The sequence below is a fragment of the Coregonus lavaretus genome (genome assembly GCF_964263955.1).
Source record: "Coregonus lavaretus genome assembly, chromosome: 5".
In the NCBI taxonomy this organism is placed as follows: Eukaryota; Metazoa; Chordata; class Actinopteri; order Salmoniformes; family Salmonidae; genus Coregonus; species Coregonus lavaretus.
In genome coordinates, this window is record NC_139992.1 from 39,986,319 (window position 1) to 40,007,549 (window position 21,231).

Sequence of the window (21,231 nt, forward strand, 5' to 3'; positions counted from 1 at the left end):
GTTTCCTCCGACACATTGAGCCCCGTATAGCTCAGTTGGTAGAGCATGGTGCTTGCAACGCCAGGGTTGTGGGTTCGATTCCCACAGGGGGCCAGTATGAAAAAATTAATATATATCTAACTGTAAGTCGCTCTGGATAAGAGCGTCTGCTAAATGACTAAAACGTCAAACGTAAATTGATGCGGCTGGCTTCCGGGTTAAGCGGGTGGGTGAAGCGCGGTTTGGCGGGTCATGTTTCAGAGGACGCATGACTCGACCTTCGCCTTCCGAGCCCGTTGGGGAGTTGCAGCGATGAGACGAAATCGGGGAGAAAAAGGGGGTAAAATAAAATAAATAAATTCATTTATAATAATACAAATACTGAGCTATATTGTATGCAAAAAAAAATACACACATGAACACACACTTTGGAAAATCTGAAAAGTATATTATTTTATACTGATACAATTGCTTAGAGAAAGAGATTTTGTTTAACAAGTAATAAAATAAATTCTCAAAAATAATTCCTAAAGATTCTTATAAATAAAATCAAACAAAATAAAATCTGGATTAACATTATTGTAATTTTTTTAAAATCTCAGTTTAAGGAACTGTATTGTGGACTTCCATGGCTTCCTGTTTGACTGGGGTATAAAAATGAGGTAACACGCAAATAAAATCCAGTTGTCATCCATCACCATGGGGAAAGGCAAAGAACTCACAAACGAAGAGACAAATGGTTGTTGACCTGCATAAATAAGGCAATGGATACAAAAAATTGCTAAAACTAATTATTTACCACTATTAGGACAACAATTAATATGTTTAAAACCACTGGAACAGTGACAAACTTGCCTGGTAGAGGAAGTGTATCTTGTCCCCATGCACAGTGAGGAAGTTGATTCGGAAGGCAAAGAAAAGTCCAGTTGGATAATTACAGAAACTTAGTCGCATCTTGGGGTCACCAAGTATCCAATTCTACAATTAGACACCACCTCCATGCCAATAGGTTCTTTGGAAGGGTTGCCAGAAAAAAGCTACTAACAAATGTAAACGCCTGGAGTTTGCTAAACGGCATTGGCACTTGGATTGGAACCGTGTGCTATGGTCAGATAAGAGGAAAGTAGAGGTCTTTGGCCACGCAAACCAGCGGTGACGCATATGCAGAAAATAACCTCATACCTACTGTAAAATATGGTGCTGGATCTTTGATGTTATGGGGCTATTTTGCTTCCTCTGGTCCTGGGGCCCTTGTTAAGGTCAACAGCATCATGAACTCTACCAAGTACCAGGACATTTTTGCAAAAAACCTGGTTGCCTCTGCCAGGAGGTTGAAACTTGGCCATAAGTGGATCTTCCAGCAAGACAATGACCCAAGCACACATCAAAATCCACAAAGAAATGGTTAATTGACCACAAAATCAACAATTTGCAATGGCCATCTCAGTCTCCAAACTTGAACCCCATCGAAAATCTGTGGTTTGAATTGAAGAGGGCAGTCCATAAGCGCAGACCGAAGAATATCAAGGATCTGGAAAGATTCTGTATGGAGGAATGGTCCAAGATCCCTCCCAATGTGTTTCATAAACATGGTGGGGTATGGTCAATGAGTTAGAATGAGGCACAGTGGACAATGTAGGGCAGTTCACACAGTGTGTTCGCCCAGACCCAGACACGTTGTAGTGACCCTGAGGAAGCATTGGGAGGACAACCGTAGCAACACTCCCAACACCAAGGACACAAAGCTGGCATACCAGCCACACACAAAGGGACAAATTATATCCTATATATAATCCAGTGTGAGTATGTGCATGTGTCAACGAGAAAGAAAGAAAGAAAGAAAGAAAGAAAGAAAGAAAGAAAGAAAGAAAGAAAGAAAGAAAGAAAGAAAGAAAGAAAGAAAGAAAGAAAGAAAGAAAGAAAGAAAGAAAGAAAGAAAGAAAGAAAGAAAGAAAGAAAGAAAGAAAGAAAGAAAGAAAGAAAGAAAGAAAGAAAGAAAGAAAGAAAGAAAGAAAGAAAGAAAGAAAGAAAGAAAGAAAGAAAGAAAGAAAGAAAGAAAGAAAGAGAGAGGGTGTCAGATGTTTACTAATGAGGAATTAGTGACTGTTTGACACATAATTATCATTAATCTCACAGGCCTACAGCAAATAGAACCAGGAAATCATTGGTGGCTGTGCTGTGTGAACAATTTGTCAAGGATTTAGTCTGTTTTTCCTCTTTTCTCTCCTTCGTTTCTGACCAAAAACAGGACCACATGTTCTTTGGGAGAGAATGGTTTATGCCTGCTGGGATGTGAGGACCACTCAGTGACCACAATAACCATTTGGGAGACAGTCAGCTCTTCCCAATGGACCATAATAACCACAGCCCTCACACTACCAGCAGGGGAAAACCATCAGGGGCTGTTATGAGCTGTGTGTGTGTATTTATATAGTATGTGTGTGTCCATATGTGGCTCAAAAGTGGTTGCCCGTCTGTATAAGTATGTATGCATGTTTGACACATCATAGGGGAGAGTGGGGTAAGTTGAGCCACCCTTGTTTCTAGGAAAACATACACAAAATTAATCATTTTACCAAATATTTAGTCTGAAGGAAAAAACCACATGGAAAAAGAGGTAAGCAAGTTAGGTACCAAAAAATGATTTTCACCAAGTCAAATGGATTTATTGTGTTAGAAGTTCCATGACGCTTGTATTTAAACCAAAGTAGATCATTTTAAGATTGCTCTATACATCCGTTGGGGTCTCTATATACTTCAATATGAAGTCCTAAATCTAGCATGAAAGTGCATCCTTGTAGCAGTGTGGGCTAATATAGTCCAAATGTTTGCCTTGGGGTAAGTTGAGCCAATGGTTGAGCCAATGGCAAGCTGAGCAAATTGAATAGTTTTCTTCCCAGGCGTAATGGAAGCCATTATCACTGGGATATGAGGTAACACCAGGGCCTGGCCTATGTCAAAGGTGTAAGTACAAAGTGTTTGTTAGGTGTGTTAAAAGATTATTAAAATTATTAAAAGACAAAAAGCGATTGTGATTGTGTTGAATTGAATTGCGTTTGGGAAATAAAGATACACATGTTTTTAAAAAGGTAGTGGTAATATTTGATTCAGTACAGACATTTGTAGGCGGCTTAATTTACCATTTCCCGCAGCTTAATTTACCCCATAAGTTGTGCCAAGAGACCACTTTTTGGGGACAAACTATGTTTTCAAAACTGTAATGTTTACATAAATTCTGAATATTTCCAGGGATACACAACATCCTGAAATCTATGTAAATACCTTTGTTAGAAAGAATACTAAATTTCCCTTGATGGAGTGATCCTGAATGTAAAAAATGACCTCAATTTACCCCACTGTCCCTTACTGTTTCTATCACTGTAATGTACTAAAATCGGAAATCTCCAGAAATGCTCCTCCTCTTAATGGCTCATATCCCTGCACTGATTGGTCAGCTAAGGGTCCGCTCCATCAACCCTGCCCCGCCCCAGGACACCGCCCCATCGCCACCCTTATACCCAAGATGCATCAGGAGATAGGGAGGGAGGTTTGGAGAGGAGTGAGGGGGGTCAGGTGAGGGGGAGACAGAGCGTCCCGGACCACATCCCAAACCAAACTCTTACTGGGGTGTGAAAGCTCAAATATAGCCCTTGACACAGGATCTCATGGGAACATCAGACCCTCTCAATCCCTTTACCGCCCCCGCCCCTCCACATTCCAACTGTAATCTGGAAAATACTGGCTCCGAAATATCAACCAACCGTATCTCGACATGGCTGCTGCTCCAACGCCTCTCGACGCCATTCGCGGCCGTAACCGACACTAAACTTTACAGGGACCAGCCGCGAAGGCTCCCTCGGAGAAACCAAACCACCGACATGACAAACGCTGTAAAAACGAAGGAACCGCACCGTTCCTTCTCAACCGAATGAATTGATTTTCCTTTGTTTACTTGCTATGAAACTTGTGTTGGGAATTGAAACCATGGCTCTGTAAAAGTCAATAGTGCGTGTCATTTGAATATGGTAAGGGGAATAGGGAAATAGTATTTTGTGTTCCTCTGATGTGGTCCTCCAGGTAAAGTCAGTGAACCCCAGACAGGAAGTCACTCTTGGTTAACTTGATGGGGAACATGAAGTCCCACTAACCTTACATTTTTACCTTGTTTTACTCATAATGGAGAAAACAACACATTTTAGAGTGCTAATCTAGGATCAGGTCCCCCCTATCCAAATACAGTTATTCATTATAATCTAAAACTAAACACTGATCCTCTATCAGCTCTCCTACTCTGAGACTTCGTGAATACGGCCCAGGTCTCTGACAGTGCTTGTCCATCTGTGAGTGTTTGGTAGTGAGTTACAAGCGTGTAGAAACGGCCTGCCCACACCACGTACCTGCACGAAGCCACACATTACATGCTCCCCAAACATGGGCAGGCTGGGCCGGCTCTCGCGGTACATGTGCAGAGTGTATATTGTCATGACGACAGGCTCGGGATCTGTGGCGGCTGACTCATCTGTCACTAGAATGTTGATTATGCTGTTGCCCAGGCCGACCGGGTAGTTTGCCGTTCTGTGGAAAAACAGAAGCAGAGCATCTCAGAAACAAGGTCCAGGGAGATGAAACACACATAAGCACAAGCACACACACACACACACACACACACACACACACACAGAACAGAGAGATGAAAACACACACACACAGGATGGTGAGAGAGAGGGTAGGGGGCTGAGGAAGAGTTTAGAATAATTCCTAAATGTCACGTTTAGCGCTATGTGTGTGTCTGTGTCTGTCAGAGGTCAATCCTCTGACCCCAGTGCTACTGAGTCTAATGGATGCTAATCAGGGATTGGCTGCTGAAATCAAAGCTGCGGACATAAGAAACAGAGTTCGACAATCACACAGAGTAGAACTCAGAATGACATGGAAACATACCCTGACCAAAACACTGGACTGAAAACACACATTTCCAGAATTCAGATGCCATAACTAACTTACATCTATATTTTAGACCTGAAGACTGGGCAGGTGTAAGCAATATGGGACAAGATCCAAAGGGCTAGTTGGAGATCTAACTATATTACTGCTAACACCTACCATCTCACTGAATGTGACCCAGGATACATTTGAAAGCCCAGCTTGTGACTCACAGGGTGAAAGGTCATGGCTGGGAGGGTCTCACCTAGGTCCTCTGTGCTCGTCCAGGTGTATGTGACAGACTGGGCTGATGGGCTCGGGGCGGAGGCGTAGGGTCACCACATCAAAGGGGACCTCAGCACGGTAGTCTTTCACCCAGGGACTGAAGGGGGGGCTAAGAGTCAGAGGGGGGTCTGTATACAGCTGTCTGAGGTGGGGGTCCACACAACGCTCTGATACACACCACAGGGAGAGAGAGAGAGAGAGAGAGAATGGATTATATACAGATAAAAAGGCATGCACACGTCACACCGTATGTGGATCTATCTTTCATCTGCCGATCGCACAGCGCACTGTGTTTTAGCGACAACCCGCTGTATTTTTCATGCGATTGTACATGTAAAATCAGTGCGCACTCCCTTCACAAATTACATTCAGAGGTGTTAAGTACTCTCAGCCAGCAAAAGTTACTGGTGTGTCTGAACCCAAAGATATTCAGAATACTGTTACACATTTATCCATCAGACAGAGCATCAAAGAACAAAGCTGGTTATCTAAAGCATGCATGCTTGGTGTATGTGTGTGTGTGTGTACACGCTTATAATCCCCATTCAAAGGGATTAAAGTTAAAGACATTCACACCAACTCACACACACACTTATGTAATGGGAGGAAAAATTTTAACACACACATAGAGGAATGTTAATAACGATACCCTGAGGTCCACAAGTGTTGAGCACAAGCCCAGAGAATGCTCTCTTTCTGTGGAGGCAATTTACTCTGGTGTGTGCCAACCTCAAGCAGTCTGCAGATGCAGGGGGCACAGCAGGTCCACCTACCAACCCTCCCAGCCTGAAGCACCGCCACAAGGTGTCATATTTTACCGTGAACACTGCAGCAGAAGGGAACTCCTTCTCTGCTCTTTCGTCCTTGTGAGGCTACAATACATCGAGTTTCCCAGGGAAGCTGTGAAGCGCGGGTGAAGCTGTGAAGTCAGCTGTAGCCTATTGCATGATTGTGTTTATGAGTCTGTTATTAAAGAAAGTGAAACAATGTTGTGTATGTTAACTATTGCTAACTATTGCATGATTGTTTTTCATGAGTCTTATTAAAAGGTGTATGTTTACTGCTTTTCATTAAATCATGTATGGCTACAAATTTTGTTATGGCCTAAAATAAATGTTGTTCATATGGGCTGAATATTGTAGCCTAGGCCTATATAAATTCATTAATATGGGTATATAAAGTGTAGCGCCTTGAAAGCGCCTCAGCTCCAGCCAGCATTTGTTTGTCTGAAAGGGTACACTATGGCTTTTTAAATGCCGCCACGAAACCTTCTCTGGAGATAGTTTGGAAGCGCCACTTAATGGGCATTTAAGTTGTCGGTAACGAAATGCCGCTTCTGAAGCAGGGCTAAAGTCCATCACTATGCAACCAAAACTGTCAATGAAATGATCTCGAGCTGCCTGCAAGCAGCCTGCCTGTCTGCTGCCTGCGCGCAGACAACTCACTCCTAAAAAGTACTTTGAAGTTCGGTAAATTCAATGACTTTTAGTAGAAAGAAACACATCTACCCTACCATGAAAAAAACAGCAGAAAAACAACAAAACAGCACATTAATCAGCATTGTTTATTGTTGTCAGGGAAACAATACCGAACATTCTATGCCGGAGCAGAATTCTACTGCCTGAAAAGGTACAGATGCTTCTGATGTTGCACAACAAAAGTGTCTGAAAGGTTATCAATTGTCACGTCCTATGTATGAAAATTGGTTGGTTAACTTTGAGATAACCCCGTCAGTGAGGGTTATGCAACCTCGGCATTCGAAAGCATCATATTCGGTGCACTCCCAAAAGGACTTATTGGCGGTCTGTCGTTCCAGTCTGTATGTGTAGCCTTCATGCGCCAGGATATTTTCTCCACACACAAGAGGATAAATTCGGGTTCCATTGCTTGTTCTGCTCCTCTGAGAATAATGAATCCTGAGGATAGCAGTGCAAGATCCTTTTAAGCAGAATAATTTGATTATTAGCATATGAACGACTTGCAATTCGATTGCTGGACTATCAAAGCCATCCATCCAGTCTTTTTTAATTGAAATGTTGGCCTTTTATCAGATACATTTTTTCTGCATTCAATGATTTCTATTCATAACTGATCAAAATTCGGTATGCTATACCCTATAAATAATATTCTGCCCATATAAACACATTTATTTTAGGCCATATAAAGAAAAGCTATGCATGATGTACTGACAACGATCAAACAGAAAAAACATTGTTTCACATTCTTTAATTAAAGACTCAAACAGAAATAGGCTATAATGCTGGCTTCACAGTTTCCCTGCCAAATAGGCCTACAAGGAAACTCGACATACACTACCAGTCAAAAGTTTGGACACACCTTTTTACTATTTTCTCAGCTAATTGGCTGACTCTGGAGCGCCTCACCAACAGGATGTTTAGAAATGAATTGGGAATTAGAATGCTGTATATCTCAATGGTTTGAAGTGTGGCGCTCTGAGTTCACCAGAGCTCCACTCGGGGAGGTTTACGTGTCTTTTTGTAGAGCAAAACTACACCGTGCACAGACCCTCTCGCACACCCAATGTCTTCGATATACACTACCAGTCAAAAGTTTGGAAACATTCTCATTCAAGGGTTTTTCTTTATTTTTACTATTTTTTACATTGTAGAATAATAGTGACATAGTAGACATCAAAACTATGAAATAACACATATGGAATCATGTAGTAACCAAAAAAGTGTTAAACAAATCAAAATATATTTTATATTTGAGATTCTTAAAATAGCTACCTTTTGCCTTGATGACAGCTTTGCACACTCTTGGCATTCTCTCAACCAGCTTCATAAGGTAGTCACCTGGAATGCATTTCAATGAACAGGTGTGCCTTCTTAAAAGTTAATTTGTGGAATGTATTTCTGTCTTAATGCGTTTGAGCCCATCAGTTGTGTTGTGACAAAGTAGGGGGGGGGGATACAGAATATAGCCCTATTTGGTAAAAGACCAAGTCCATGTTATGGCAAGAACAGCTCAAATAAGCAAAGAGAAATGACAGTCCATCATTACTTTAAGACATGAAGGTCAGTCAATACGGAACATTTCAAGAACTTTGTTTCTTCAAGTGCAGTCGCAAAAACCATCAAGCGCTATGATGAAACTGGCTCGCATGAGGACCGCCACAGGAATGGAAGACCCAGAATTACATTACATTACATTTACGTCATTTAGCAGACGCTCTTATCCAGAGCGACTTACAGTTAGGGCATACATTATTCTTTTTAATTTTCATACCCCATGGGAATCGAACCCTCAACCCAATTACCTCTGCTGCAGAGGATAAGTTCATTAGAGTTACCAGCCTCAGAAATTGCAGTTCAAGTAACAGACACATCTCAACATCAACTGTTCAGAGGGGACTGTGTGAATCAGGCCTTCATGGTCGTATTGCTGCAAAGAAACCACTACTAAAGGACACCAATAAGAAGAAGAGACCTGCTTGGGCCAAGAAACATGAGCAATGGACATTAGACCGGTGGAAATGTATCCTTTGCTCTGGAGTCCAAATTGGAGATTTTTGGTTCAAACCGCCTTGTCTTTGTGAGACACGGTGTGGGTGAACGGATGATCTCTGCATGTGTAGTTCCCACCGTAACGCATGGAGGAGGAGGTGTTATGGTGTGGGGGTGCTTTGCTGGTGACACTGTCTGTGATTTATTTAGAATTCAAGGCACACTTAACCAGCATGGCTACCACAGCATTCTGCAGAGATACGCCATCCCATCTGGATTGGGCTTAGTGAGACCATCATTTGTTTTTCAACAGGACAATGACCCAACACACCTCCAGGCTGTGTAAGGGCTATTTGACCAAGAAGGAGAGTGATGGAGTGCTGCATCAGATGACCTGGCCTCCACAATCCCCCGACCTCAACCCAATTCAGATGGTTTGGGATGAGTCGGACGGCAGAGTGAAGGAAAAGCAGCCAACAAGTGCTCAGCATATGTGGGAACTCCTTCAAGACCGTTGGAAAAGCATTCCAGGTGAAGCTGGTTGAGAGAATGCCAAGAGTGTGCAAAGCTGTCATCAAGGCAAAGGGTGGCTATTTGAAGAATCTCAAATATAAAATATATTTTGATTTCTTTAACACTTTTTAGGTTACTACATGATTCCATATGTGTTATTTCATAGTTTTGATGTCTTCACTGTTATTCTACAATGTAAAAAAGTAAAATTAAAGAAAAACCCTTGAATGAGTAGGTGTGTCCAAACTTTTGACTGGTAGTGTATATCGAAGACATTGGGTGCGCGAGAGGGTCTGTGCACGGTGTAGTTTTGCTCTACAAAAAGACACGTAAACCTCCCCGAGTGGAGCTCTGGTGAACTCAGAGCGCCACACTTCAAACCATTGAGATATACAGCATTCTAATTCCCAATCCATTTCTAAACATCCTGTTGGTGAGGTGCTCCAGAGCCAGCCAATTAGCCGACACCTGAGCAGCGCCTCACCTCTGTCTCCAGGGAAGTCCTGGGAGCCTGAGTGTTGGTCCCACCCAGTCTGTGTCTCTGCCTCATCGGTCCTATGGGAAACATGGAAGACTTTCATTATTTAGAAAATAAATGTCCCATTGGAACAGGGAATATTCTGAGTACTTTCCCTGCAATAAAAACAACAAAAGAGCGATGACAAACTTTAGCCCTCTAATAAAATGAGTCTATCAAGTACATCCACAGTCTCACACAAACCAACTGCACAAATTCAGAAATATGGATAGGAAAAACACACATATGGTGATCAAAGACACACACACACACACACACACACACACACACACACACACACACACACACACACACTTTCCTGGCCAGCGTCAACATTCCAATTGGTTCCCTTCTGGCCTATATGAGGTCCAGAGGTGATTATCAACACTTGTTATAACCGTCATCCAATCACAGTAAACTATACTGGCTGTTCTCCAGACACGTATCCTCCCTCCTCCTTTCTATAGCCTGATACCCTCTCCCTTTTCTTCTCTTCCACCCCCGTTTCGTCCACTTCCCACATCCAGCACCCTGTTCCCCTTCCACTCCTCTTCCAAACCCTTCCATCACCAACCCCTCTACCCCTTACCATACCCATTCCTCCACTACCTCCCTCTCTTTCCTCCCATCATCCTCATCATTCCGCCTGGTTCCCTGCCCTTGAGCGTGCTACATGCTCCTAGCTCCGTGCTCAGCCCCAGAAGTCCACCCAGCCCAAGAGCAGAGGGAGGCTGTGTTCTGAGTGAAAGCTTCCCAGCTCCGTGCCACAGCCTGAGAAGGATGGGAAGCCAGATGGGGCCCGCCAGTGGAGCCAGCACCCAGCCAAGCAGGGATTTAACCTAGTTCTGTTCCAGTCTGAGTGGATTGGGCCTGAAGCTCCTCTCTCCTGCTACAGCCAGACTAACGTACATGTGCCTGGGGCTTAATGAAGGAATGCTTAGGGGAGGTTGGGGAACGAAAACCATCCTTAATTCAGCCAAGCTTTATGACCCCCAGCCCAGTCATTTGTCTGTTTAATTGTTTGGTTGATCCTTTCCAAATATATGGAGAGTAAGACAACACCAAGGGGATAGAGCAAGGTAACAGAACCTCATGTGAACTGATTGATGTGTGTGTGTGTGTGTGTGTGTGTGTGTGTGTGTGTGTGTGTGTGTGTGTGTGTGTGTGTGTGTGTGTGTGTGTGTGTGTGTGTGCACACTTGTGCTCACCTGTAAATATGGTTCCTTTGCTCTGTATAATGGGAACAGACTCTGTCCAACAATGCTGAGAAATGCAGCCCACTCCCAGACTCCTCTGCTCTAGGGAACGATCGAAACAGAAAGTCTTGGATAGGAGAGCGCTCTGGAGAAGCTGCGGGATAAAGCTGGATATAGACAGGTTTTCAGTTACTGGGAATACATACACTCTAAATAACATGATTACAATCTGGAATCACTGCAAGTGTTCTGTATCAATGACTACATTATGCTTCAGAATGAATCTGGTTATACTCTATACAGTGCATTCGTTAAGTATTCAGACCCCTTTCCCTTTTCCACATTTTGTTACGTTACAGCCTTATTCCAAAATGGATTAAATAATTGTTTTCCCTCATCAATCTACACCCAATACCCCATAATGACAAAGTGAAAACATGTTTTTAGAAATGTTTGCAAATGTATTACAAATAAAAAACAGAAATACAGTGGGGGAAAAAAGTATTTAGTCAGCCACCAATTGTGCAAGTTCTCCCACTTAAAAAGATGAGAGGCCTGTAATTTTCATCATAGGTACACGTCAACTATGACAGACAAAATGAGAAAAAGAAATCCTGAAAATCACATTGTAGGATTTTTAATGAATTTATTAGCAAATTATGGTGGAAAATAAGTATTTGGTCAATAACAAAAGTTTCTGAATACTTTGTTATATACCCTTTGAAGACTTTCTGTAAGTCTTCACAAGGTTTTCACACACTGTTGCTGGTATTTTGGCCCATTCCTTCATGCAGATCTCCTCTAGAGCAGTGATGTTTTGGGGCTGTCGCTGGGCAACACGGACTTTCAACTCCCTCCAAAGATTTTCTATGGGGTTGAGATCTGGAGACTGGCTAGGCCACTCCAGGACCTTGAAATGCTTCTTACGAAGCCACTCCTTCGTTGCCCGGGCGGTGTGTTTGGGATCATTGTCATGCTGAAAGACCCAGCCACGTTTCATCTTCAATGCCCTTGCTGATGGAAGGAGGTTTTCACTCAAAATCTCACGATACATGGCCCCATTCATTCTTTCCTTTACACGGATCAGTCGTCCTGGTCGCTTTGCAGAACAACAGCCCCAAAGCATGATGTTTCCACCCCCATGCTTCACAGTAGGTATGGTGTTCTTTGGATGCAACTCAGCATTCTTTGTCCTCCAAACACGACGAGTTGAGTTTTTACCAAAAAGTTCTATTTTGGTTTCATCTGACCATATGACATTATCCCAATCCTCTTCTGGATCATCCAAATGCACTCTAGCAAACTTCAGACGGGCCTGGACATGTACTGGCTTAAGCAGGGGGACACGTCTGGCACTGCAGGATTTGAGTCCCTGGCGGCGTAGTGTGTTACTGATGGTAGGCTTTGTTACTTTGGTCCCAGCTCTCTGCAGGTCATTCACTAGGTCCCCCCGTGTGGTTCTGGGATTTTTGCTCACCGTTCTTGTGATCATTTTGACCCCACAGGGTGAGATCTTGCGTGGAGCCCCAGATCGAGGGAGATTATCAGTGGTCTTGTATGTCTTCCATTTCCTAATAATTGCTCCCACAGTTGATTTCTTCAAACCAAGCTGCTTACCTATTGCAGATTCAGTCTTCCCAGCCTGGTGCAGGTCTACAATTTTGTTTCTGGTGTCCTTTGACAGCTCTTTGGTCTTGGCCATAGTGGAGTTTGGAGTGAGACTGTTTGAGGTTGTGGACAGGTGTCTTTTATACTGATAACAAGTTCAAACAGGTGCCATTAATACAGGTAACGAGTGGAGGACAGAGGAGCCTCTTAAAGAAGAAGTTACAGGTCTGTGAGAGCCAGAAATCTTGCCTCAGACTGGGGCGAAGGTTCACCTTCCAACAGCACAACGACCCTAAGCACACAGCCAAGACAACGCAGGAGTGGCTTCGGGACAAGTCTCTGAATGTCCTTGAGTGGCCCAGACAGAGCCCGGACTTGAACCCGATCGAACATCTCTGGAGAGACCTGAAAATAGCTGTGCAGCAACGCTCCCCATCCAAACTGACAGAGCTTGAGAGGATCGGCAGAGAAGAATGGAAGAAACTCCCCAAATACAGGTGTGCCAAGCTTGTAGCGTCATACCCAAGAAGACTTTAGGCTATAATCGCTGCCAAAGGTGCTTCAACAAAGTTCTGAGTAAAGGGTCTGAATACTTATGTAAATGTGATTTCAGTTTTTTATTTTTAATACATCTGCAACAAAAAAAATTAATCAATTTTCGAATAAGGCTGTAACATAAGAAAATGTAGAAAAAGTGAAGGGGTCTGAATACTTTCTGAATGCACTGTAACAGAGAGTAATGTGGAATAGATGTTTACCAGTTCAAATGGCCCTGGTGTCCTCAGCTGACGGAGGAACTGGAGGAGGAGGAGAGTCTGGTGTTCTAGTAGACAGAGACCGTATGTCCCCCCACAGCCACCATACTGACCAGAAACATACAAAACAAATTGTGAGGGTCAATGGAATTATGATATCTATTAAAATGTCTCTCTGAAATTGTACTGTTAAAAAGAGGCCATCGTTATTGCCCTCACAGTATTGAGTGCTTTATTAAGTTAAACACAGTTGTTTAGTACCCTCTGTCCATCATCTGTCTCGGTGTGCGAAGGGCTCTTCAGACTGGCCTGTCCACTGTGTGCTGGGATTAGGAAGAGAAGAGCGTCTTCCAGGATGAACTCTTTTGTGATCTGTCCGTCAAACCCTGGGTCCCTCAGCCCATCAAAGTGCAGGTCAATCTCAGCCTGACAGACAGAGATTAAGGGAAACTTTTAGCAATGGCTTTCAGTAAGGGACTGTACTGAGAGTAAGCATGTTCTGCCACCTAGTGGATATATGAGTTATCTTAATACTGTCATAAACGTATGAATGGGTGCCAACACAATTACCTGCTCCCTTCCTTCTACCCTGACTCACACTTAGAGGTCTGAACGTATTGGAGAGGTGTAAGCAATGAGGGGAATTCAAGGAAGGAATTAGTCAGATTGAACCTTAGAGATATGTTGGTTTTCTAAGATGAGTACATGGAACAGGCTATAAAGCCTACAGAAGGAAACATAATTATGTTTATTGGTGGCTCGTGTTATAGGAGTGGAACCAATGGACACCATGTTTGGAATCTGGAAAAGGGGGAAGGCGTCTCTGGGTCAAACCAATTAAAATACTTAAAGGGAGGCCCTTTAAGTGTAATGGCTTTTATAACTATGACTAGTTGTATCACTCAACAGCGTGCATGCATGGGTATGTGCGTGTGTGAGTGCACGTGTGTTTGTATGCAACCGACATGTATGCAGCACAACAGCTAAAATACTGACTCTCACTTCTCTGCTCAACTCGGAAGTTACACTACACGACCAAAAGTATGTGGACACCTGCTCGGCGAACATCTCATTCCAAAATCATAGTCATTAATATCTAGTTGGTCCTCCCTTTGCTGCTAGAACAGCCTCCACTCTTCTGGGAAGGCTTTCCACTAGATGTTGGAACATTGCTGCGGGGACTTGCTTCCATTCAGCCACAAAAGCATCTGTGAGGTCAGGCACTGATGTTGAGCAATTAGGCCTGGCTCGCAGTCGGCGTTCCAATTCATCCCAAAGGTGTTTGATGGGGTTGAGGTCAGGGCTCTGTAAAGGCAGTGTCAAGTTCTTCCACACCGATCTCAACAAACCAATTCTGTATGGACCTCGCTTTGTGCACAGAGGCATTGTCATGGTGAAACAGGAAAGGGCCCCAAACTGTTGCCACAAAGTAAGAAGCACAGAATCGTCTAGAATGTCATTGTATGCTGTAGAATTAAGATTTCCCTTCACTGGAATTAAGGGGCCTAGCCCGAACCATGAAAAACAGCCCCAGACCATTATTCCTCCTCTACCAAACTTTACAGTTGGCACTATGCATTGGGGCATGTAGCGTTCTCCTGGCATCCGCCAAAGCCAGATTCATCCGTCGGACTGCCAGATGGTGAAGCGTGATTCATCACTCTAGAGAACGCGTTTCGACTGCTTCAGAGTCCAATGGCGGCGAGCTTTACACCACTCTAGCCGATGCTTGGCATTCCGCATGGTAAACTTAGGCTTGTGTGCTGCTGCTCGGCCATGGAAACCCATTTCATGAAGCTCCCAACGAACAGTTCCTGTGCTGACGTTGCTTCCAGAGGCAGTTTGGAGCTCAGTAGTGAGTATTGCAAACGAGGACAGATGATTTTTACGCGTTACGCGCTTCAGCAATCGGAGGTCCCGTTCTGTGAGCTTGTGTGGCCTACCAATTTGCTGAGCCGTTGTTGCTCCTAGAAGTTTCCACTTCACAATAACAGCACTTACAGTTGACCGGGGCAGCTCTAGCAGGGCAGAAATTTGACGAACTGACTTGTTGGAAAGGTGGCATTCTATGACAGTACTACGTTGAAAGTCACTGAGCTCTTCAGTAAGGCCATTCTACTGCCAATTTTTGTCTATGGAGATTACATGGCTGTGTACTCATTTTATACACCTGTCAGCAACGGGTGTGGCTGAAATAGCTGAATCCACTAATTTGAAGGGGTGTCCACATACCTTTGTATGTATATAGTGTATATTGCCGTCTTTGAATGTTGCTAGTCTCACAGTCTTATGGCGCACCTAGTGACTACTCTAAAACACCATCAGTAGAGACCGGCTACAGTAGTAATGTGCCGACCCAGCAATAACCCCCTCTTACCTTCACTATGACAGGCAGAAGGGAACCACTGAACTGAAGAGTGAACGTCATCAGCTGGAAACACAGGAGACACCACCTACAGGAGAAACAGTCACATAGAATAGTGACAAATCAGAACGACGCACAGAGATGAATACTTGAACAGTTGTGAGGTTGATTTGAGGGTGGCTAACCTGTGCTGAGAGCTAGGCTCCTCATTGGTCAATGCTGCCGCCATCAACACCTGTCCTATGACCTCCTTCACATGGCCCAAGGCCTCATTGGACGCATCAGGATCCAGCTGCTGCAGAAAAAAGGTATTGAGCTGAGAGAGAGCGATGGAGAGAAGGAGAAAGACAGGAAGACAGAAAGAGAGAGAGAGGGTGAAAGAGCGAGAGAGAGAGAGAGAGAGAGAGAGAGAGAGAGAGAGAGAGAGAGAGAGAGAGAGAGAGAGAGAGAGAGAGAGAGGGATAGAGAAAGAGAGAGGGGGGATAAAGAGGAGAGAAAACTTTTGTCAGTGTTAAAAAAGTCTGAAGAAGTTCAAGCCTGTACCCAGCAGAGTTGGATAGATTCCAACTTAATTATTACACCTCAATATTAGACAAGGCAATAATTGATATGCGCTCAAATGGAGAGATTCCGTGTAAATTTAATATTTTGAAAGGAATTCGCACTGCTGTGGCAAAATAAACACTTGATACTCTGTTCCAACAGGTGGCGGTAAAGGTCCACATTCATTAATCCACAACCCCAGCTTTGATATGACAGAAGAAAACTACAACCACTCTCTCTCAGTCCGATCACATTACATCTAATAGATCTAATCTAGTTAGATTACATTTCATCTGACAGAGGCAGATTTAATTTGAGATAATCCCAATAAGGGGCCAGCGAGTGACGGTTGGACAGGGTTGGGAATCAGGCATTACGGTGCTCAAATCCGAAGCATGTGGTTGGCTCGTACAAACACACACACTGAACACTGTTAATAGGGCCTTATAAAAACGACTGGGAGACTCCGGAGACAACAACATCATAATGGCAGTAGGATCAGGACGTTCAGAGCTCCAGATATTTGGCATGGTTTTGGTCATCTGGTGACTCAGCTAGTGTGAGTTTTATAGACACGTAGGAGATGTCAACGAGGGGTTAACTAGTCAGAAGAGATATGAGATTGGATAAGAGTCGGTAGTTGATTGTTATACCAGAGTGGAAAGTTGGGTTATTGGAAAGGAACACTATGGTTTACTGTGTTTCTGCCGCAGAGAGACAGTTCTGGCAGTAGTTTTGTGTGTGTGCGTGTTTGCACATGCTCCAATATTTTAGCATGTTTATGACTAAAGAAGCACAAAAACAACACTAGGCCCGAAGGTAACTTTAAGAAATAACTGGAGAAAATAAATAGTAAAAACATTATGTGCCATCATAGCTACAGTGGGGGAAAAAAGTATTTAGTCAGCCACCAATTGTGCAAGTTCTCCCACTTAAAAAGATGAGAGAGGCCTGTAATATTCATCATAGGTACACGTCAACTATGACAGACAAATTGATAATTTTTTTCTCCAGAAAATCACATTGTAGGATTTTTAATGAATTTATTTGCAAATTGTGGCGGAAATAAGTATTTGGTCACCTACAAACAAGCCAGATTTCTGGCTCTCACAGACCTGTAACAACTTCTTTAAGAGGGTCCTCTGTCCTCCACTCGTTACCTGTATTAATGGCACCTGTTTGAACTTGTTATCAGTATAAAAGACACCTGTCCACAACCTCAAACAGTCACACTCCAAACTCCACTATGGACAAGACCAAAGAGCTGTCAAAGGACACCAGAAACAAAATTGTAGACCTGCACCAGGCTGGGAAGACTGGATCTGCAATAGTTAAGCAGCTTGGTTTGAAGAAATCAACTGTGGGAGCAATTATTAGGAAATGGAAGACATACAAGACCACTGATAATCTCCCTCGATCTGGGGCTCCACGCAAGATCTCACCCCGTGGGGTCAAAATGATCACAAGAACGGTGAGCAAAAATCCCAGAACCACACGGGGGGACCTAGTGAATGACCTGCAGAGAGCTGGGACCAAAGTAACAAAGCCTACCATCAGTAACATACTACGCTGCCAGGGACTCAAATCCTGCAGTGCCAGACGTGTCCCCCTGCTTAAGCCAGTACATGTCCAGGCCCGTCTGAAGTTTGCTAGAGTGCATTTGGATGATCCAGAAGAGGATTGGGATAATGTCATATGGTCAGATGAAACCAAAATATAACTTTTTGGTAAAAACTCAACTCGTCGTGTTTGGAGGACAAAGAATGCTGAGTTGCATCCAAAGAACACCATACCTACTGTGAAGCATGGGGGTGGAAACATCATGCTTTGGGGCTGTTTTTCTGCAAAGGGACCAGGACGACTGATCCGTGTAAAGGAAAGAATGATTGGGGCCATGTATCGTGAGATTTTGAGTGAAAACCTCCTTCCATCAGCAAGGGCATTGAAGATGAAACGTGGCTGGGTCTTTCAGCATGACAATGATCCCAAACACACCGCCCGGGCAATGAAGGAGTGGCTTCGTAAGAAGCATTTCAAGGTCCTGGAGTGGCCTAGCCAGTCTCCAGATCTCAACCCCATAGAAAATCTTTGGAGGGAGTTGAAAGTCCGTGTTGCCCAGCGACAGCCCCAAAACATCACTGCTCTAGAGGAGATCTGCATGGAGGAATGGGCCAAAATACCAGCAACAGTGTGTGAAAACCTTGTGAAGACTTCAGGGACGGCTTGTTCAATAGGGCGATATGGGCGACGCACTGCCAAACGGGAAAAGGAAGGGATTTTTTTTCTAATCAATTATATCACGGCAACAGCAGTTATCAGTGTTCACGTCTGATCTGCCAGCCACTAAATGTCAAATCAGGCTAAAGTCGTGCTTCAAATGGCCCCGCCCGTTTTTGGGGCGATTTCAGTCAAGTTGAAAATCGCCCAGAAGTCTCTCATAGCCTGTCATGTAAAATCTATTTTTTTCACATTTCAAAGCTTTCAATACATTCTCTATGGGTGTCTGTGGGCTTGCACTTACGCGCTTTCGTCATACGTGACGTAACGTTGAACGTAACTAAGACAATGGCGGCTAGAAGCGTCTCTGTTGCGACCTGCAGTGCGGCGTTATTTTATGTTTTTAATTTGTAGACTTAGTTTACAAACATTCTGCCAACCATGGATTTCCAGTGGTTGGTTTTGGACTGATCTTGTTGATCGTGTACATACCCGCTACGAACGGACTAAATAATGAAAACGCTGCTGGCAGCTGAATCCCAATACAGCTGGGAGACTTGGCTGGATGAGTCCCGGACAGAGAAGTGGAGCCGGCCACCTTCACCCTGGTCAGAGCGGACCGCGATCCTGGTAAGAGAGCGACTCTGTACCCCGACATTGAACTGCTTTCTGTGTCATTGCGACCTTACTATCAATTCAATTCAATTTAAGGGCTTTATTGGCATGGGAAACGTGTGTTAACATTGCCAAAGCAAGGGAAGTAGATAGTAAACAAAAGTGAAATAAACAATAAATATTAACAGTAAACATTACACTCAGAAGTTTCAAAAGAATAAAGACATTTCAAATGTCATATTATGTATATATCCAGTGTTGTTACAATGTGCAAATAGTTAAAGTACAAATGGGAAAATAAATAAACATAAATATGGGTTGTATTTACAATGGTGTTTGTTCTTCACTGGTTGCCCTTTTCTTGTGGCAACAGGTCACAAATCTTGCAGCTGTGATGGCACACTGTGGTTTTTCACCCAGTAGATAAGGGAGTTTATCAAAATTGGGTTTGTTTTCGAATTCTTTGTGGATCGCTGTAATCTGAGGGAAATATGTGTCTCTAATATGGTCATACATTTGGCAGGAGGTTAGGAAGTGCAGCTCAGTTTCCACCTCATTTTGTGGGCAGTGTGCACATAGCCTGTCTTCTCTTGAGAGCCAGGTCTGCCTACGGCGGCCTTTCTCAATAGCAAGGCTATGGTCACTGAGTCTGTACATAGTCAAAGCTTTCATTAAGTGTGGGTCAGTCACAGTGGTCAGGTATTCTGCCACTGTGTACTCTCTGTTTAGGGCCAAATAGCATTCTAGTTTGCTCTGTTTTTTTGTTTGTTCTTTCCAATGTGTCAAGTAATTCTCTTTTTGTTTTCTCATGATTTGGTTGGGTCTAATTGTGTTGTTGTTGTTGTTGTTGTTGTTGTCCTGGGGCTGTGTGGGGTCTGTTTGTGTTTGTGAACAGAGGCCCAGGACAAGCTTACTTAGGGGACTCTTCTCCAAGTTCATCTCTCTGTAGGTGATGGCTTTGTTATGGAAGGTTTGGGAATCGCTTCCTTTTAAGTGGTTACTATCTGCCCCGTGAGTTCCCCCAATTGTTTGTTACCGTTGTGTACTGTTGATAATCACAAGTTTACTGGAGAACTGAGACCAAGTAGAGACTTTGGACAGGGTGGATATGGTATAATAAAGGCAGTTTATTCAGAGGTAAAGATATCTGGAATCGCGTGCACGGACTCGTGCACGTGTGTAGGTCACCTAAATCATCAGAAAAATTGCCCCTCCTGAGAATTTTTTCAGGAGCCGCCACTGGAAGACTTACAGAAAACGTTTGACCTGTGTCATTGCCAACAAAGGGTATATAACAAAGTATTGAGAAACTTTTGTTATTGACCAAATACTTATTTTCCACCATAATTTGCAAATAAATTCATTAAAAATCCTACAATGTGATTTTCTGGAATTTTTTTTCTCATTTTGTCTTTCATAGTTGACGTGTACCTATGATGAAAATTACAGGCCTCTCTCATCTTTTTGCATGTGTAGTCAGAGTGTATCCACTTGGCCTGTTTGCAGCAAACTGTGAATTGAAAGCCCTAAGCTAATTTAGGAGCAATATGCTAGGAACGCACTTAGCCAGCTACCACACAACCCTCCACTACACAGCTGTAACAGCCTAATGAACATCACAAAATACGCAGCGCAAACATTCTGGAGAGGAGGAAGGAAGAAACAAGAGTTTCCTAAGAGGCATAGCGCAGTGTACAGCTCAAGGTCTCTACTATGTTTACTGTAGGTCCAGCTTTATCAAAGACTCAGGGCTACATTCAATCAAATCAGTTAAATATATGATATATATACTGTATAAACACAGTACCAGTCAAAAGTTGACACACCTACTCAATCAAGGTTTTTTTTTTTTTTTTTTTTTTACAATTTTCTACACTGTAGAATAATAGTGAAGACAACAAAACTATGAAATAACACATATGGAATCATGTAGTAACCAAAAAGTGTTAAACAAATAAAAATATATTTTATATTTGAGATTCTTCAAAGTAGCCACCTTTTGCCTTGATGACAGCTTTGCACACTCTCAACCAGCTTCACCTAGAATGCTTTTCCAACAGTCTTGAAGGAGTTCCCACATATGCTGAGCACTTGTTGGCTGCTTTTCCTTCACTCTGTGGTCCAACTCATCCCAAACCATCTCAATTGGGTTGAGGTCGGGTGATTGTGGAGGCCAGGTCATCTGATGCAGCACTCCATCACTCTCCTTCTTGGTCAAATAGCCCTTAAACAGCCTGGAGGTGTGTTG

The 21,231-nt window shown here is 43.3% G+C and overlaps 1 protein-coding gene across 1 annotated transcript in view; it reads right to left on the reverse strand.

Annotated features, from left to right (window-relative positions):
* LOC311129254 (cadherin-like and PC-esterase domain-containing protein 1) overlaps nt 1–21,231 on the reverse strand; it is a gene marked incomplete at both ends in the record, with an annotated part of 79,948 nt that overhangs the window by 30,783 nt on the left and 27,934 nt on the right. Inside the window, 8 exons of the mRNA XM_084161548.1 lie at nt 4,377–4,554; nt 5,168–5,354; nt 9,652–9,722; nt 10,893–11,047; nt 13,247–13,351; nt 13,505–13,669; nt 15,621–15,696; nt 15,794–15,924. Of these exons, the coding sequence (XP_084017674.1) occupies nt 4,377–4,554; nt 5,168–5,354; nt 9,652–9,722; nt 10,893–11,047; nt 13,247–13,351; nt 13,505–13,669; nt 15,621–15,696; nt 15,794–15,924 (1,068 nt within the window). The remainder of the gene's footprint in view (nt 1–4,376; nt 4,555–5,167; nt 5,355–9,651; nt 9,723–10,892; nt 11,048–13,246; nt 13,352–13,504; nt 13,670–15,620; nt 15,697–15,793; nt 15,925–21,231) is intronic.